Raw genomic sequence first — 19,606 nt, 5'->3', positions numbered from 1 at the left:
ACCTACACATGTAATACCTTCATCAAAAGCAGATGGTTCACAGCCCGTGCGGCGTGTGTTTGCCTTGGCACGAGGAAACCAGTGAAATTCCACAAGTGTTATTATTTTTATTATTTGGAATGTGGACAAGTTTTTTTTGTTTAGTTTTTTTTAATCAAAAGTTCATTGTTTTAAACAACAGTATGCCCACACATGCTCCATTTCAAACTTGTATTTTGTTATGTGCTGTCAACTTCAATCTCCCTACTCTGCTTATAATAATTAGAATGCATTTTATTTGTAAAGACCTTATAAAAAATTATTCTCACTGGTTAAAAAAAAGAGCACCATGAGCACAAGCAATTATATAAATATTCCACATTAAATATGTATGAACGTGAGCGACCGGGCCAAGCATTCCAATCTCATATTTTTCAACAGCACATTGCCAAATCTGTAACAATTTATTAAAGCGGTGTTTGTCCAACAAATTGGTTCCATCTGTTAGGACTTGATATTAGCGGCAGCGAGGATGAAGACCGTGTTAAAGAGAATGCTGTTGCTTTGCTGCCCTCTAGCGGCGTAGCGTCATGATACACCCTAAAAACGGGCATATAATTTTTTTTTTTATACGTTTCTATATAAATAGTCGGGTTCCTGAACTGCCTACCCAAGTATGAACTAAGCAAACCTAATTAGTGGTTATGTATTTTTTTTTTTTTTTTTTTACTCAAGTAAAAATAATGACAAACAAAATATTTTTTCCCATTGTGTTTACTTGTTGTGTTTCAAGGATGCTCGCTAGCATGACAATCAAGCGAGATAAAAAAAAAAAAAACTGGTTTAGAAACAATCTTTTTTCTGATGGTCGACTATCGAGACATGTTGTTATCAGACACACGCATACACATTCATGTGCAGAGGGGTGTAAATTACACACACACACACACACACATACAGACGTGTGGCTGATCGTGTTTGGAATTACAAAATGCACAAACACAGGCTTCGAAACCAGCGGTGCAATGTCTATGACCTTGTTGTTCCTCCAAACTGCTAATTGACCACATTAAAACAATAACTTAGCATCAGAGTGCTGTTATAGATGCCATAAATCTATGTTTACTTACATAAAGCACGCAAATTCAACACTTAATGGCATTATAATGGCTGATATGGCGCTGTAACGTCATTAGCATGTGCAAGCATCAAATGTACAGTGATTAACACCTGTTTTGGGAATTATTTGTAATTTAGCATCACTTGTGTATGGTTTCAATTTGGTAGTAATAGGACGTAATGTCTAGGATTGGGATTCGTTTAGTTTTTGGAAGGATCCGCAAATGACTCTAAAATGGCCGCTTCAAACCAAGGTGGCACACTTCCTGTGTCTTTTCAGGCATGGCTCTGTGGGACTTTTTGTGTTTGCTCATGCTAGATATGCATAGCAAATTTCATGCTGGCCAATAAAGCTGGCATTGGGGTCTAAATTTCCAAACACGTTGAGTTATTAGAATTTCTCGTTTTATGGTGACCGCATATAATGGCTACTTCAAACCAAAATGGCAGACTTCCTGTGTCTTCTCGGGCATGATGACTTCTTGAGACATTTTTTGTGGGTCTGCTCATGACGTCAAGCCAGCTTTGGGTGCTGAATTTAAAAAACTTTGTCAATGTAGAAACATTCACAAATTATGATGCTGTTAATTTAGGTCCCAATTCTGCCTTTTGATGGGGTTCTAATACATTTGTTAAGCACTGTGTGTAATTACAACCGATGTCGGGTACAGCAAAAGCGATGATTCTTGCAAATAAAAACGTAAGAAACTTAATTACATTGCATATTTGTTGCCGTACAAATGCTCTAAAGGCAAAATACTTAACATTCTAAATTGTATTCAGTTGTGATTTAAATTGGCGCCGCCTCTCGGTTGGATGGTCACCCTCCTCACGGGCGTCTGGTCGGCCCCCCGGTTGGCCACCAGCTCCTGGAGCTGCAGGGCCCCCCCTCCGATGAAGCAGAAAGCCGGGCACACCGGGCCCGAGCAGTCCACGTGACCTTCCCACAGGGGGCGCAGCGAGTGGGCGTCGTAGAAGGCCACGCGGCCCTTCTCGAAGTCGAGGGACACGCCCAGCCGGGGGGGCAGCGGGTAGGTGAGCCCAACCGGGGGGGACGGGCCGTTGCCGTTGGGGTCCGAGCGTTGGCCGTTGTGATGGTGGTGGTGGTTGTAGCTGTGCTGGGGCAGGTAGAGCTTCCCCATGCCCATGGTGAGGAAGCAGAAGGGAGGGGCCGAGTCCACGCCGTCCTCCGCCCCGCTGTCGTGACCGCTGTCTGGGTCGTACCTGCAGGGGGAGCCCATCACGGTCATTATTAGCAAACTTCATTACGGTCATGTGGAGGATTAGCAATCAAAGTGACACAAGTTTCGCGGATTAAAAAAAAACAAAACAGATGTATTGTTTTGAAAGTGTCAGTACCTCAATTTGTATCTGCGATGTCGATTTTTGGTACTTTGCATCACGAGCGGCTACTTACCGAGGACTGGCCATGTCTTCTGGTAGATGAAACCACTCCTGCAACTTGGACTCGAGACCAACACCGACCTGAGAAAGAAAGAGGATCTGATTAGCTGATACAGGCTGCATCGTCAACTCTCTATATTCAATCTACTGGGAAACAACATTTTATATCAAAATTACATTACTTTTTTTTTTTTTATCTTTACAAAAAGATTAATTCGGTTTCAAATTTTATATTTTTTTCTATTTTATTTTAAAAAAAATTAAACCATATTATTAAATAAATATTTTTCATATAATTAGGTTTTTCTTTTTGCCCAAAATTTAAATGTCAGATTTGGGGAGGAAAAAGAAGAAAAACAATTAAAAACATTACTTTTTTATATTGGTTCCGTTACATTTGCTGAAAAATTATGACAAATTTCTTGTGAAATTAAAAGTTGTCTAAAAATTATATCGGGGTCTTGGCGAGTGGGTTTATTTTATTTATTTATTTATTTATTTATTTAATTTGCCCTTTTTGTTGCTATTGATTTTTTTTTAAGTACTGTTGTGATGTTAAATAAATCTTTATTTAAAAAAAAAAATATATATATCGGAGTCCTAAATTAGATTTCTAATTTAATGTTGGTTTTCTTCAATAAAAAATGAATATTTTATGTGATTTTGAAAAACGGGTTAAACATTTTAAACATTACAGTTGAGTTAAAATTAACAACGAATTGCAGTCAATTAAAAAAAATATTTGTATTAATACTGAATTTCATTTCAGAATTAAATTTTTATTTGTAAAAATCACATTAAATTACAAATATCTTCACAGAGAATTTCTTAAAGATCACATTTTAAATTAGGCCTTTTTGGGTGGGTTTTATGCTACGGTTGTTTAAAGAAACTTAACCCCAAATTCCCAGTTAATTTCTAAATTGTGTTTTTAATAATTACATCAAATTTAAATAAAACTTCACTCAAAAATGAAACTTTACTAATATTAATAATTATTTGTAAATATGACAATTTTGAGGTCGATACGAGAACACATTCCAGATGTACCTAATGTTCTGTCCCATGAGCATTTTTCCACAATCGTTATCGCATACCTTGACCAGGTAAGAGCCGGGCTCCACTGAGCACGCCCAGTAGTGTCGTCCTTGCGTGATGGCCACGTCTCCCACCAAGAGGTCCGACGTCAGGTGACAGGAAGTGAGCGCATGGTCGGCGGCCTGCAGCAGGGAGAGGCCGGGCACGCTGCGGGCCGCCCTTTGCTCCTTGCTGACCACCAACCGGTCGGCGTGGAGACCCCAGCGAGAGTCCAGGTAGAAGTTTAGCACTGGGAGGGGGACCAGGACAGGAAGTCAGGAGCCGGAAGAGGCGGGCAGGCGAGTTAAGGGATGATCGGGATAATTGGGAGTGGTACTGAAGTAGGCTTGAGTTCGGGGATATTAGTACAGTGGTACCTTGATGTTCAAGTTTATTTTGGTAGATTTCTACTTCCTGTTTTTGTTTAATTGCTGTTGGCTTGATATAATTCGTTGTAGCAGCTTCACCTATTATCATGAAATTTGGGTGGACGTCAATCATGGTATGAGGCACTAAAAGGTCTCACAGACCCATGCCTGAAATTAAACAGGAAGTCAGCCATTTTGTTTTGAAGCAGCCATTTCGGGCATCAAATCTGACGATCATTTGGAGGCCTACAGACACGGGTTTTGTTGATCAGCATGAAAAATTGGTGGATGTGTCTATCATGACAGGGATTAGGAAAAAGTCTCAAGGACCCGTGCCCAAAATTGAACAGGAAGTCAGCCATTTTGGTTTGGAGCAGCCACTTTGGTCAAATTTTTTGGGCCAATCAGAACTGAGTATCCTAGACGCAAACTTCAAAGTACAACTGTAGATACACAGGAAGGATGTCGATCTTTACACTGACCACTCAAGGAGAAGAATACTGACGGTGTCACATGACAGAAGTATATTTAGTTTTTTGTTTTTTTTCCTCAAGAGGAAATATAATTGACAGAGGGATCGATCATATGCAATAGCAGGAAGGGGAAAAAACAGCCTGCAGGGAGTCACTCAAGCAAACCCATGATTTCAGAAAAGCCCCAGGTCGGAATCCCATCTGATTGTTAAGCATCCCGTCTTAACAATCTGCAAACCTCATCACCGCGGCGACGCATCTGGTTAGGGTGCAAAAGATGGAAAAAGCGGCGGAATGCGTGGAATGACCACAAAGAGATCGCATAGAAAGGGATCGTCATGTGACGCGGGAGTCCTGAGGCATGATTTCTTACGTTCCGCAGGTGGCGTGTAGGTGGGTTGGCGGCATGGGAGGAGCGCTGAAGAGGATGACAAGCTGTGAAATGGAAATAACACGTGAGAGGGAGAGATGAGGAAGTACAGGACGTGACGAGTGGATGGAAAAGGAAAATGGTGGTAAGCAGAAAAGAGAGAGAATGAATTTACAACCTGTTCACCGTGGCACGACCGAAAGGTGTCCCACCAGATTTTCAGACTTTTTTTTTAGTGGATGAATTGTTATAGGCCACGCCCCCTCTTTGGAATTTCAACAAGAGTGGATGATTAAATGCAAATGTGTTGTACTTAACTGAATTTCCATATTTTCCAATCAAAGTTTTGAGAAATTTTGGTAAAATACGGCTTTGATAAACTGTATGGAGGACCAAAACTGGCAAAATTAAAAATAAATAAATCACTGAATAATTTTTTTAAATGAATAAAAGTCCAAATAAAAATGGATATAAAAAATATAATTCAAATATTAAGTACAAAAAATTAATATATGTGGTAAAAAATTATATATATGGTAATAAAAACCACTATATATATATATATATATATATATATATATATATATATATATATATATATATATATATTTATTTATTTATTTATTTATTTTATTTTTTTCTGTTTTACTAAAAAAAAATTCTGCTATAAAAAAATATGAAAAACAAAGGAACAAAATGATTCTGAAAAACAAGAGAAAATATTACTCAGGAAAACCGGGAAAAAATATTCAGAAAAAGAGGGGGGGGGGATCTCAGTATAACAGAGAAAAAAATATTCGGGAAAACTGAAAACATTCTCAGTAAAACAGAAAAAAAAATATTCAGAAAAAAATTAGTCAAAAAGCAAAGCTCCCCCCAAAAAATGTGTCAGAAAAACAGTCGTTTTTTTTTCTTCAAGTGAATGCAATACACTTCCGTAGAAATAAATACAATTAAATATAAATCAATAAATGAAAACATATCCTCCATAAAACTGCTCCCATCGTCGCCCTCACCTGGCGCCGGAGGGGTGTGCAGGTACACCTCCTCGCTGTACTCTCCGTAGCCCGCCTTGTTGCAGCCCCTCACCCGCAGCACGTACACGCTGTCCATCTCCAGCCTGTCGATGACGGCGCTCGTTGCGCTCACCTCATCCAGTCTCTGCCAGCCCCAGCGGGCGGCGGCCAGCCCTCCTCTGTTGCCGCCCCGGCACGCGCCCCCCGGGACCACCCCCCTGCGCCGATACTCAACGGAGTAGTGCCAGGCGGGCGCAGAGTCCAGGGGCAGGCGCCAACTCAGGTAGAGCTGGTCGTAGGCCAGGGAGTGCTGGGTGTCGAGGACTGGGGCCAAAGGAGCTAAAAATAATAAATCAATAAATCCTTTTGAATTAGAAACATGATTATTTATTAAATTTATTAAAATGAAGGCATAAATGTGTCTTTTGTCCACACCTCGGATGAAATTCAGCTCCGTGAGCAGTTTGAGTTCTTTGGAGACATCCAGCTGGAAATGTCTGAAGGACGAATCGGCTGCCAGAGCAAAATGCTGAAGGTTGTCAATTGCCTTGCTGAACCTAGAACAGAAATTGGCCTAATCATCCAAATGTTGCCGCTACGCTTCACCCACACGCAACGACAAAAACGCAATGTTGCACAAAGTAGTGTCACCCATCTGTGTCGTAAAACTGGTTTCAAATTGGTAGCAATCACAATAATATGTTACATGTGACCTCACTAGGCTAAACATGACATTCATGTTAATATGACATTTGTGGAATAAGAGTTATGAAGCAAAATCCAACCGTTTTTATTCGTATCAGGGGGCGGCCATTTTGCCACTTGCTGTCGAGCGAAGATGACATCGCGGTTTCTGCTCATGCAACAACCAATCACAGCTCACCTGTTTTCTGAATCTGCGCTGTGATTGGTTGTTACCTGAGACTTGAGATTTTGCTGCTTAACTCATATTCCACGAACGTATGGTCAAATTGACTCTAAAATGGCCGCTTCAAATCAAAATGGCAGACTTTCTGTGTCGTTTTGTAAAGGACGTATTCCTGATAGGCAGCCACCAAATTTTATGTTGCTGAATGTAACTAGCTTTAGAGGCTTTTTTTTAAAAAAACATTCCAGACCTTTAAATGTCTTTCAACCCAAAATGTAACACTTCATTTGTCTTTTTGGGCATTCTTACTTGCCTCACTCATTATATTTCTATGTTGTGGCTCTAGAGTCTAAAACATAATCCCCCTAAAAAAAAAAAAAGTATTTTTTTTAAACAAAGGCAGCAGGAACAGTACCCAGAGAACAATCGTCCTTTTGTTTCCCTTCCAAGCCACTTTAACGGCGCACCTGTTATGCGTCTGGCGAGCGGCCTGCACGAAACAAGGCTGGTCTGTCTCCTTCAGCAGCTCCTGCGTGAACGCCACCAGGCCGGCGTGCTCCATCAAGCACCGCCGCTCCGCCACTTGAGCGGCCAGCGCCTGGCCGCGCTTGTGCCGGGCCGCCTCCAGCGCCTGGGTGAGCGAGGCGTGGCGCTCGGCCAGCGCCGCCGTCAGGTCCCTGATGCTCTGGGCCAGCTGCTCGCGAGCCGACACGCTGTTCACCTGCATGATTTGCAATCATTAGTCTCGCAGTACTTTTCCTACGACAATGACTTTGATGTTATTGTCGGTGAGGCCGCTGCCATCACAAGACTACCATTGTTGTTGATGCAGCTGTTCTGCCCATTGTTCCCTCGTCCTCATTAGCATAAATGGTTTGCAATATACTGTGCTGTTGCCCAGACAAAAACTATAAGATGAATTCAAACTTGAATAATAACTTGAATAATAATAGCCAAAAATCACCCTATGATGACTGCTTCAAACCAAAATGGCAGACTTCATGTGTGCTTTCCAACATGGCTTCTTGAGACTTTTTTGTGCATCTACTCATGATAGAGGTTGGTATTAAATTTTATGCTGCTAAGGGAAACTGGCTTCAGGGGCTGAATTTTTAAAAATCACTAGTTCGTTTGTCTTGGAGTTGGAGAAAAATTCCCCTAAAATGGCCACGTCCAACAAAATGGCTGACTTCCTGTGTGTTTTCCAACATGGCTTCTTAATACTTTTTTGTGCGTTTACTCATGATAGACATTGGTTTCAAGATTTACGCTGATAAAGTAAATTGGCTACAGGGGCTAAAAAAATTTAAATCCCTAGAAGAAGTTTGTCTTTGAGAAAATGTGCCCTAAAGTAGCCACTTCAAATCAAAATGGCTGACTTCCTGTGTCTTTTCGGACATGGCTTCTTGAGACTTTTTTTTGTGCGTACTCATGATAGAAGTAAGTATTACATTTTATGATGCTAAGCTAAACTAGCTTCAGGGCCTGAATTTTTTTTTTAATCCTTAGAAGAAGTCTTTGAGAAAATTTGCCCTAAAGTAGCCACTTCAAATCAAAATGGCTGACTTCCTGTGTCTTTTCGGACATGGCTTCTTGAGACTTTTTTTTGTGCGTACTCATGATAGAAGTAAATATTACATTTTATGATGCTAAGCTAAACTAGCTTCAGGGCCTGAATTTTTTTTTAATCCTTAGAAGAAGTTTGTCTTTGAGAAAATTTGCCCTAAAGTAGCCACTTCAAATCAAAATGGCTGACTTCCTGTGTCTTTTCGGACATGGCTTCTTGAGACTTTTTTTTGTGCGTACTCATGATAGAAGTAAGTATTACATTTTATGATGCTAAGCTAAACTAGCTTCAGGGCCTGAATTTTTTTTAATCCTTAGAAGAAGTTTGTCTTTGAGAAAATTTGCCTTAAAGTAGCCATTTCAAATCAAAATGGCTGACTTCCTGTGTCTTTTCGGACATGGCTTCTTGAGACTTTTTTTTGTGCGTACTCATGATAGAAGTAAGTATTACATTTTATGATGCTAAGCTAAACTAGCTTCAGGGCCTGAATTTTTTTTTAATCCTTAGAAGAAGTCTTTGAGAAAATTTGCCCTAAATTAGCCACTTCAAATCAAAATGGCTGACTTCCTGTGTCTTTTCGGACATGGCTTCTTGAGACTTTTTTTTGTGCGTACTTATGATAGAAGTAAGTATTACATTTTATGATGCTAAGCTAAACTAGCACCAGGGGCTAAATGTTTAAAAAAAAAAATCCCTAGAAGCTTGTATTGGAGAAAATGTACCCTAAAATGTGTACCTTAAATCAAAATGGCTGACTTCACATGCGTTTTCCAACATGGCTTCATAAGATTTTTTTGTGTGTATACTCCTGATAGATATTGATATTCATACTCCAGAGGCTGATTTTTTTTTTTTATCCCTAGAAGTTTGTTTTGGAGAAAATTTACCCAAAAATGGCCACTTCTAACCAAGATAGCTGACTTCCTGTGTGCATTTTCTTGTTTTCCTGTGTGTGTGTGTGCTTTGTTAATGACCTCCGTCTGAGTGATGGCGCTCTCCAGCTGTGTAATCTGAGCCAGCACCGTGTCCTGGTTGGACAGAATGTAGTTCATCTCCTTTGTAATCTTCTCCTATGAAAAAAAAACAACAGCACAATCAAGAAAGAGACCACGGTAGGGTTTTGTGTCAAGTACCGCTTCGGTTACATCAGCTGATGAATCGTGATCGGTGAAAATGGCGTTTTTGGCTGTACCTTGAGAGCTTGGTATGCTTGGGCCACGGGCAGGATCTTGTGTCCCGTGTGCAAGCGGCGCAATTTGCAGAGCGGACAAAGCAGCCGTTGACAGGACCTGCAGTAGAACTGCAGTTTCTCCTGTTCGTGCTCCGTGCAAGTCAGAACCTGACGAAGGCGACCGAGTTCAAAAAACGCGTAACGCAATGACGACGGGGATGAAACTCAAATAGCGCGCCGCAGCTTGCCTTTGGCCGAAAGTTGAGCGTTGGCAGGATGTGCTCGTGCTGCGCCCGTGGCGTCCCCCACGGGTGGTAGAGCTTGAAGCACTCGTTGCAGAAATTGGACCTGCAGTCGCCGCAGCCCTTGGTGGCCTCCAGGGCCTGTGGGGGCTTGCAGAACTGGCACATGATGGCCACGCTGCCCAGGCTCACCGTGTGCCGGTATCTGCCGGCAAAATAGGGGCGGCGGGGGGGGACGAAGAAAATGAAACCGTGTTTATTTTGATTAGTTTGGCAGGATCACGCGATAATGACAAAGTGGCGTCTCAAACTGAGCTGTCTACTGCCCCCTGGTGGCCAAGACGCACACAACAGAAGGAGCGGCACATTTGTCGTTGACGTGAGGCAAAAAGTATGACTAAAAATCGTTTTGGTTTTGTGGGACCTACCGCTCCACGATGCGCTCCAAAGTGAGGTTGCGCAAGCAGTCGGTGAGGCCTTTCTCGCCGAGTTCCACATCGCGGCCGCAGGGCACGCAGGGGAACATCATGGACAGGGGCGGGCCTTCCTTGCGCCGCCGCCCCGGGTAGCCTGGCGAGCGGGGCGTGGACGGCGAAGGCGGGTGGGGACCTTGAAAAAACAAACGGATAGTTTTGGATTTTCCATTGTGACTTTTTTTTAGTTTGTTTTGGTTAGTTTTTAGAGCAGTGTTTATTGTTTCTTATACTTAGTTTTACTTTTTAATGGTGTTATTATTAGTTTTAGTTTTTTTTTCTACATATGGAATATATGTTGATATATATATATATATATATATATATATATATATATATATATATATATATATATATATATATATATATATATATATATATATATATATATATATATATATATATATATATATATATATACATACATAAAACTATCATTTAACACAATGATAAAAAATTTTGTTTTGCTAATGTGTCAAACTGGTGTCTTAAGTATCGGTAGCAGGTATCGGCAGCCTGTACGAACCCCATACCTTAAAAGGATACTTGACTCACTGAGCCGTTTTCACTTGCAAAAAGTTAATATTTTGTCCAGAATTAATTTGGTAACTTCATTCTTTTTCATGTACAATTAATACCCTAAAATACGAATTTTCCACTTGCTGTCAGCTGAAGACGACATCACCTGTGCTGAGGAAGTAGGTAACGACCAATCATAGCTCGGTTTGCTGACCAAACCCAGAAAACAGGTGAGCCATGATTGGTCGTTAACTACTTCCTCAGCACAGGTGATGTCATCTTCAGTTGTCAGCAAGTGAAAAAAATCATTTTTAAAAATAAATAATAAATATAAAAATATCAAAGTTACCAAAATCATTCTGGACAAAATATGAACTTTTTGCTGCTGAAAATGCCTCAATGAGTCAAGTAAACCTTTATTTTACTTCATAACCAAAAAGGAATTTTACTTCGTGTTAGTTTTGGTTAACATGAATAACCTCACCTGCCCGGAGCACCCGGTCGATGGGCCGCTGCTCGGCTTTGGGCGTGGGCCTGCGCAGCTGCCGCGGGGATCGCATGTTGGGCGTGGAGGCCGGGGAGTTGGGCTCGGCGGGGAGGTCCGGAGACGGGTACCCGCTGGCCACCAGCACCTCGCAGGCGCACATCAGGCACACGCTGTGGAGGCACGGCAGCACCACGGGCTGCTTGACGATGTCCTTGCACACGGGGCAGTGCAGCTCCTGCTCCAGGCTCTTCATGTTGGACTGAAGGAGGCAAATCGATTGGCATTGAAATGATCGGTTGGAGCGAGAGGGGGCGGCGTCCATGTTTTCTTGTCTTCATTTTTGATGGCATTCGATTTGGGATGTTCCCGCGTGTGTATAACACGGGAAAGTGGAAGCGGTCGTCATCCTTGTTAAAAATGCATAAAGGGCAGATTTGAATTATTGATAATATAGCCGAGACTTCCATTTGGCGCATCGAGCTTAATATAGACTCTCACCTATATGGACTTTACTCACCAATTTCATAAATCCTGGTGAAAATGTTTCTATTTTATTTTCGAATGCTGTGCTGAAACCCAACAAATCATACAAACAAAATGGATGCCACTTGGACTAGCATCTTTCTTATGACTATAGCTACAAGTTTCAGCTGCGAAAATGTGCGTTTAAAACCTCAACTGGTTGGAAATCGATCCCACCTGACGTCAAGGGGCTTTTGATGTGGGCGTGTCCAACCAACTTGCTAAAAACCCCGCCCCACTCACCTGTCAACTGTCAATCATACAAACAAAATGGATGCCACTTGGACTAGCATCTTTCTTATGACTATAGCTACAAGTTTCAGCTGCGAAAATGTGCGTTTAAAACCTCAACTGGTTGGAAATCTATCCCACCTGTCGTCAAGGGGCTTTTGATGTGGGCGTGTCCAACCAACTTGCTAAAAACCCCGCCCCACTCACCTGTCAACTGTCAATCATACAAACAAAATGGATGCCACTTCGACTAGCATCTTACTTATGAATATAGCTAGAAGTTTCAGCTGCGAAAATGTGTGCTTAAAACCTCAACTGGTTGGAATCAATCGCAACAACGAGGCACTCTAAAGCAGCTATACCAGCACGAAGCACCTGTCTTCATGCCGGCAGTCACATCGGAATATTATTATTATTATTTATTTATTTTGCTATTTATTTTCCTTTCCACCTTTCTCTGCACGACGTGCGCACACTCACCACCAACAATGAGGCGCTCTAAAGAACTATCCGAAAAGAAAAATGCATTTTCAGGTTGTAGGCTAAACTAGCCGTCGCCGCAAGTGTGTCAGAGAGCTGCTGAGGTTTACAAAGTCATGTTCTTAGTTCGTTAACTGGCCCAGACATTTTCATTTATTAACTACAGTACAAATAATGTTGTTTTGTTTATCTGGCTATGCTAGCGATATATAGTGACGATATATAGTTAAATGCTCTTCCACTTGATGGACGAAGGTACAACTGTAATGTGCCTTCGCTCCAATGACGGAAAAGGGCCGACGTCACACAAAACCTCACCATGAGGATGACAGCGGATGACATCACGAGTTGAAATCACAAGCTGACATGCGGGAACGCTTATGGCAGCACTCCATGCTGCACCGTCGGCACATTTCTAGCAATAAAACCGCACGCTGGACGTCCGACTATAGCATCTGGATGCCTAATATACACGCATATAGCTACCCAGGATAAACCTACAGGCCGCTACTAGTAATAAATCCGACCTGCGACAGCATCACCCCATTTCTCCGAGCACTTCTGTCTCCAATGTCATCCCACTTTTTTTGCTCTCTATTTTTCTCTCCTGCTACGATTCCATCAATCCTTGCATCTTGTGTAGCGTCGTAGCCATAAGAGGCTAATGCTGCTAGTGCTTTAGCGAGTCCTTACCTTCACCGGCAAGAACCTTGGCGCCATGACAGTTTACAGGCACGCACTCACGTCCGACGCAACGGCTTCATGCGGGGAGGGGGGAAGGAGGAGGGAGCTGGGGGAGGATGGAGGGGGAGGGGCGAGCAAATTTCCGTTTATATTAATATGTTTACTCATCTAAACCTACATAATATGCTGACTGTGTTATGTGTGACTGAGTAGGTGTTGTGCGATTGCGATTGAAAGCCCTCCTTAACTGCGCGGTTGACGCAGCATCCAGCACTGCCGTCTCCATGGCAACAAGCATCCCTTGGAGACGGTTCATTCTCGAGCGCACTGGATGCAGCCATTTTGCTTTTAAAATGTATTTATATCACATCTGGGGGGGATTTGGGCACATAATCAGATGGAAAGTCTGTATTTTTTTTAAATGAAAAAATATATATAATGCATTCTCTATAGATATGTATGTGTGTTGGTGCTGTAGTCGACTGTTGCTTATTTAATCAAACGTATAGACTTAATTATATATATATAAATAATTTAGAAACCAATTTAATAAACTGAGCAGACCAATTGCTCAGGCACAGACATCAAAATGGCGTACATGATCTAAAAATAGCATAAAAATACACATTGTCAATACAAATACGAGATGTTAACTCACGCTGATGCGAACCAGAGCGTCCATGTTCGACGTGGCTGCCTTCAAATCCATCACGTCCGTGTTTTTTTTTTTTTAGCAGCTTGTTGATAACATCTGCAAATACAACTGCCGGTCAGCTGCCATAACACAGACAAAAAATAAAAAAATGCGACTCTTCTGCCTTCCTGATGACGTTATCGTTCCAGAAATGGCTGTTTTTCCAAATCTACTACATTTTTCGCCATGCAGTGGATTCAGTCTGGTCGTAAAGCACCTTCCACGGTAAGCCACGCCTACTCAGCGTAGGCACCAATCGCTTTAACGGATGATACATTTTGACTATTTCATATTTTTGGACGAATGTGTGATTTATTTATTTTATTCATCACCATTTGGATTTACAGTGTATATTTATATACATTTTGTACATCGGTTTTTTATGTCAAATTTCGTTTGGTTGTTGTTGCGTCTATTGTCCACCTGGTGACGCCAAACTCCACCAGTTCCACCGCCCGGAAATTAATGGATCATTTCCCAATAAAGCAAATGCTACGAGTGCAGTTTTGTTTTCAATGTGATCAATTTAACTAGTCTACATGAAATCCATATGACTTTTTTATGCTGGGTGTGTTGTCAACACACATTTCAATAGATTTCCCGAGGATTTGCTGACTCGGTGAATCGATTGAGACAATCGTCTGTATTCACATCGCTGAATCACTCTGGTTGCGCTATGATGAGTCCAGTGCAAGACATCAACATCCTACCACTCCCTCTGACCTGCAGTGTAAAGTTTATTTATGCCTAAACGATGGCCGACTACTGGTGGGTTCGCTCACTTTTGACGCACAAACAGCGCAGCAGGGCGGAGCCTGCCTATAAAAGCCTGAGCTGCACTTTGTGCCAACTTCTTAACTGCTTATTAACCTTTCATTGGCTAAAGTGCAGCTAGAATATGTCTTAAATGCTGTGTAAAGTGCCCTTTTGGGTTATTATACACTATATTATATAAGTGTAAATTAAAGTAGGGTGGACATAAATCAGTCTCGAAGTTTGAAATGTAGAATTAGAACACTATGTCAGTTTTTAATTGAATGTATCATGCAGAGTAGTAGGTGTGGCCTACCAAGGGCATATTTGCATAAACGTCGACACAGGGACACAGCCCTTAATTCTTCATTCCATGTCACCGCATGTAAACATGGAAAATTACAAGTGAGGAATGTTTTTTTAAGTTTTGTACATGAATAATAAAATGCCAGCTTTGTGCCAGTTTAAAAGCGTTTACATGGCTCTGAATATTGACATTTAGATCTAAAAGTGTTTATTTTTTTCAACCCAAGAACACATTTGTGAAAAACATGTTACAATAAATGAATTAGGCATAAATAATGCAGAGCTACATTTTTTTTTTGGGGGGGGGGGGCATATAATAGCATATTTACTTACTATCATATAAATGTGATATACATTGAATACAATAAAAACACTTGAACCAAATTCATGTTTTACACTGATTGACTGTGAACGTGTCCTCTTAGTGCGACTCCAACCCGAGCAAGCAAACATGCCTTCAGATCTGGAGACAGCCATGGAGTCCCTCATCTTGGTGTTTCACCGCTACGCCTCGCAGGACGGCAGAACCGGCACCCTCAGCCGGCGGGAGCTCCGGTTGCTGATGGAGAATGAGCTGTCCAACTTTTTAAGGGTGCGTCATCAATAATCTGCTATCTTAATGCTAACATACAATGCAAAATTCCATTGACAGGCTAATGGAAATTAGCATCCACTTTATCGCAATTATAATCCGTAAATCAAATGCTACTTTACACACACAGAGCAGCAACACGTTCTTAATTCTACTGCTTCTCTTCTAATAGAGCTCAATACTGCCAAACATGTTGTGGCAGAATGTGGTACTGCAAGAGATGCAACTCTACTGTAAATTCAGATTTAGGGATTAAAAAATAAAAATCCAATTTTTATTTTAATTTTTTTGAAACGGGTGGAGGAAAGCCTTGGCCAGCTGTGGTGAAAGTTTCAAGCAGATCTAGTTAGCCTAATGACTATTTTTGGCCCCTAGATGGCAGCAATGACTCTCTTTTGACAAGATTGGGTAGGCGTCAGTAGAAGACGTGAGGCGGAGCTAGAGGGTTGAGGGGACAATGGCTGAAGAAGCCATAATGGTGACCGGTTGCAAGCAGCTCACGCTCGAGCACTGTTTTTCCAAGACAAAAAGCATCGACCAACGCTAAAGATCACATTGATGACGACGATGATCATCATCGATGATGATGATGGTGACTCCGAGGTTGGAAGCATTGACGCGGCAGTAGAAGACGTGAGGCGGAGCTAGATGGCTGAAGAAGCGAACAATGGCGACCGGTTGCAAGCAGCTCACACTTGGGAATTTTTTTCAAAGACGAAAGGCATCGACCAACGCTAAAGAGCACATTGATGACGACGATGATCATCATCGATGATGATGATGGTGACTCCGAGGTTGACGCCGAAGTTGCAAGCGTTGACGCGGCGGCTATGACGACGTCATAAAGGTTCACCGGCTAGCAAAGCTAACACCGGAAAACGCGGAGCACAACCGAGCACGCTCAGGCGGACGTTCAATCGGACGACGAAGAGTGCCCCGAGTCCAATGCATATTCATCGGAGGAGTGTGTACAGTCTGCTACTTGCTATTCCCCGGAAAAAAAGGCCGTCAAGAAAGTGTAACGTCTGCACGCGAAACGGACAATCGAAAGTGAAACTAATCTGTTGTGCAAATCCTGCTGCGTCTACTTGCACGCAGGGGAGCGTTACAAAAAGAAAAACTGTATTTGAAACATCCACACATTTGTAAATAGTTTGCGAAATTGTTTTGTCAAATTGTTACACTGTTGAATGGAAATAAACGTATTTTGCAATCAAAAAACACTTTTTCATTGTTGGTGAAAGCGTTTTACAGAAGTAAAGCACTATTTAGGTGTTTGTGGCATCATTCATGGACAAAAAGAGGTGTAGAATTCACTAGAGTGCCACCGCTTTTTGTTTCAAAACAGAGCATTTCGGTGAAACTAACCATTTTCTATTGTTGATTACTGAAGAAGGGAATAAGGTAGAAACAAACTTTTTTTTTCTGATGAAAGATGAGAGTTCAATCTTTCATTTGCTAGTATGTGTGTTTCCATAGTCCAAACACAACATTTTCTGTGGACCTTGAAAGATCAGTCAAAATGCTTAAATCGGCTGGCACTGGCGACGTCCCGTTTCTGAAAACGTCTGGCAGTCAAAGAGTTAATGGGCAGGTAGCGCAACTATTTGCATAAAGCTATGAAAAGTCCGTTTGAAATGATTTGGCAACATTTCTCATTTGGAACATTGTAAAATCTGATCTGGGCCTTCTTTATTGGATGGTAATAAGCGGGCGTGAAAATAAATCAGCCATTAACAAAAAAACATGTTGCCACAGCAATTAATTATGGGTGTGCGCATGGAATGAACGTTGGACCATGTGACTGAGTCACAGCCTCCGCCACAAAAAATGCCAGGGCAAACTTGCCAATTTGACCAACTTTTCAGAATTGGAATGTGAATAAAGTTTGTTGACGGCGGAGGGGCAAAAAAAGTGAAATTTAGTTTCTTAAAAATGCGTTTTTGGCCTTTACTCTAAACGTTATGCAACAAAATGTCGCTTCAAAGAGGAAGTCCAGTCAGAGCGAAAAAGGTTCCGAGGGAAGGAGGCGTGAGTGATGAAAGAGAACATGGAGGGAGGGAAAGAGGGTTAAGGTAAGGTAAAGGTAAATTCCCCTGAAGTGGGGGCGAAATTCGTGGAGGGTGTGGCGAAAGTATAAAGCTGTCCCCGCATCCTCTTCCTCGTCACTTCATCACTGCACTCTCAGTGTCTCACTCTTCTTTCTCCACGTCAACTACAACAACTCAGGTGAGTGGAAAATCTACATTCAGAAACTTTTTTTTTTTTTACTGTCTTTCTTAATGATGAAGTTAGTTTGCCCTTTTACATCATCGAGGTGGTGTGTAATAAAAAAAAAATTCTCAAGTGTGATTATTTTTCGCAAAATAAAGACAGGATGTAATGCAAAAACAAGTAAAAGAAAAATGCAATTAAATGTTTTTAAATTCCTGTAGCCATCATGGGTCACGTTAAGGCCGCCATCGATTCACTCATCGACGCCTTCCAAAAGTACTCCAGCAATTATGGCGACAAGGACTACATGACCAGAGCAGACGTGAAGTACATGCTCAAGGAGGAATTTGGGCAGGAGATGAGGGTGAGTGACAGACCAGCACACCAACAAACAAAATGTACATGTTAAGTCATTGCATGTGTTTGTGTGTGTTGAGTAGAAACCCAAGGCCAAGGTGGCCATTGACAAAATGTTCAATGACCTGGACGTGGACGGTAACAACAAAATGGACTTCGATGAGTTTGCCATCCTGGTGGGTTCCCTCGCTTCCATAGTGCAAGAGGACATGTAGCATGGGGGCGCGTGCAAAAAATAGAGCGAACCTCTCTGAAAGGCCATAAAACACCAATAAAGTCAAACATACTTCATGCAATAAACAACAATAAAATACTCAACCTCCGCTTTGTGTTTTGTGGGAATTTATCATCACAATAATCATTTTCATGGAATTAATTAATTCTTTTTTTTTTTTTTTTTTTTTCTTCTTTTTTTTTTTTTTCCAGGAGAACTCAGTATTGTTCATTCGATTTGACATCATCATTGCTCTCCTTTTTTTTAAAAAACAAACAAACAAATCAATTAAAAAAAATTTAATAAATGTTTTTTTTTTTTTAAATATATATACATATATATATATATATATATATATATATATATTTTTTTTTTTTGTATGTGTGTGTGTGTGTGTGTGTGTGCGTGCGTGCGTGCGAGCGTGTGTGTATTCATCAGTTCACCTAAAACCCATTAAAAAAAAATCCCATACTAATAATATAATATAATAATAAATTGCCAAATGCAGAAACGTCAAGTTATCACGATGTAGTGGCTCTCGCTAACAGACAGAATTAAGTAACCGGAATTAGGTTAAAAATTTCTATATACGTAGACCATGTTTCTATATATTTTGATATTTGGTTTTTATTTGAGGCAGATATTTTTTCCATTAAAATGTGATTTATGAGGAGGTTAGACCATTGGTCGATATTCAGAGTTTGTTTATTTTTCCAGTTAACAAGAATAGTTTTTTTAGCGATAGTAAGGGCTACAAGTGTAGATTGAAATTGTTTATGTGGTAAGTCAGTTGTTGTTAGGTCACCTAGCAAACACAAGTTTGGAGATAAAGGTATCCTACAGTCCAAAATAGCGGAAAGTTTTTCTAAGACTTTAGTCCAGAAATACATAACCGGAGTACATAACCATAAAGCATGAACATAAGTGTCTGTAGTGTTTTGTAAGCATTGGAGACAAATGTTGGAGTCGGAGTTTTCTTCATCATATATTGATAATGTATGTTCTGTGAATACATTTTTTCTTTATCATATTTTTAACTTGTAGATAATGTAAAAAATTTCCGTTTTTTATATTGTATTTTTGGAGCAAGGATGTACAGTATATGATATAAACATATTATCTGAGAAGAGATGGTGGAGATGTGTAATTCCTTTCTGCTCCCACACAGCTAAATGAAACGGTTGGTTATTAAGTTGAAAGTCGGGGTTATGCCATAGGGGAGAAAGTCCACAGGGCTCCACTTGGGCTTTTTGAATTAATGAATTCCATCATGAAGCAATGGAGTGCAGTACTTGCCTGAAACCAGCAGGGGCGCTGTTGATTCATTCAGGTTGCAGTCCATAGAAGAACACAAGGAGTTTAAGGTTGTGTCATGTCTGGGAAGATCTGGCTTTGGTTGAGGGCCCTGAGTGGGTTCCCGCCCTTC

General features: G+C 41.1%; 2 protein-coding genes across 6 annotated transcripts in view; one reads left to right on the top strand and one right to left on the bottom strand.

The window, feature by feature from the left end:
* LOC144037352 (protein S100-P-like) overlaps window positions 1–18,257 on the top strand; it is a 29,983-nt gene extending 11,726 nt beyond the window's left edge. Inside the window, exons 2-5 of one of the 2 annotated variants that reach the window (XM_077548774.1) lie at window positions 4,803–4,935; window positions 15,229–15,395; window positions 17,831–17,973; window positions 18,050–18,257. In XM_077548774.1, coding sequence (XP_077404900.1) covers window positions 17,836–17,973; window positions 18,050–18,181 — 270 coding nt within the window. In that variant the 5' untranslated portion in view covers window positions 4,803–4,935; window positions 15,229–15,395; window positions 17,831–17,835 and the 3' untranslated portion in view covers window positions 18,182–18,257. Of the gene's footprint in view, window positions 1–4,802; window positions 4,936–15,228; window positions 15,396–17,190; window positions 17,625–17,830; window positions 17,974–18,049 lie in introns of those variants that run through there. The other variant, XM_077548775.1, reaches the window with a different exon arrangement.
* Window positions 731–13,970, bottom strand: trim46b (tripartite motif containing 46b). Of its 4 annotated transcripts, none has more exons than XM_077548770.1 (12): window positions 13,060–13,218; window positions 11,131–11,392; window positions 10,083–10,263; window positions 9,661–9,859; window positions 9,434–9,580; window positions 9,216–9,311; window positions 7,142–7,395; window positions 6,242–6,363; window positions 5,807–6,145; window positions 3,600–3,829; window positions 2,516–2,583; window positions 731–2,322 (listed from the first exon to the last, which is right to left on the bottom strand). In XM_077548770.1, the coding sequence occupies exons 1-12, from the start codon at window positions 13,084–13,086 to the stop codon at window positions 1,878–1,880; spliced, it is 2,370 nt and encodes a 789-aa protein (XP_077404896.1). In that variant the 5' UTR covers window positions 13,087–13,218; the 3' UTR covers window positions 731–1,877. The 4 variants fall into 4 exon arrangements, with proteins under 4 accessions (XP_077404896.1, XP_077404895.1, XP_077404898.1 ...); XM_077548769.1 differs by lacking the exon at window positions 13,060–13,218 and adding an exon at window positions 13,709–13,970 and having other exon boundaries at window positions 732–2,322; XM_077548772.1 differs by lacking the exons at window positions 731–2,322; window positions 2,516–2,583; window positions 13,060–13,218 and adding exons at window positions 4,794–4,855; window positions 13,709–13,970 and having other exon boundaries at window positions 3,681–3,829.
* Window positions 18,258–19,606: the final 1,349 nt, after the last annotated feature.

Source organism: Vanacampus margaritifer, chromosome 17 (assembly GCF_051991255.1).
Source record: "Vanacampus margaritifer isolate UIUO_Vmar chromosome 17, RoL_Vmar_1.0, whole genome shotgun sequence".
Lineage (NCBI taxonomy): Eukaryota > Metazoa > Chordata > Actinopteri > Syngnathiformes > Syngnathidae > Vanacampus > Vanacampus margaritifer.
The sequence above is the reverse complement of the archived record's forward strand: the minus strand, read 5'-3'. Positions and strand labels throughout refer to the sequence as shown.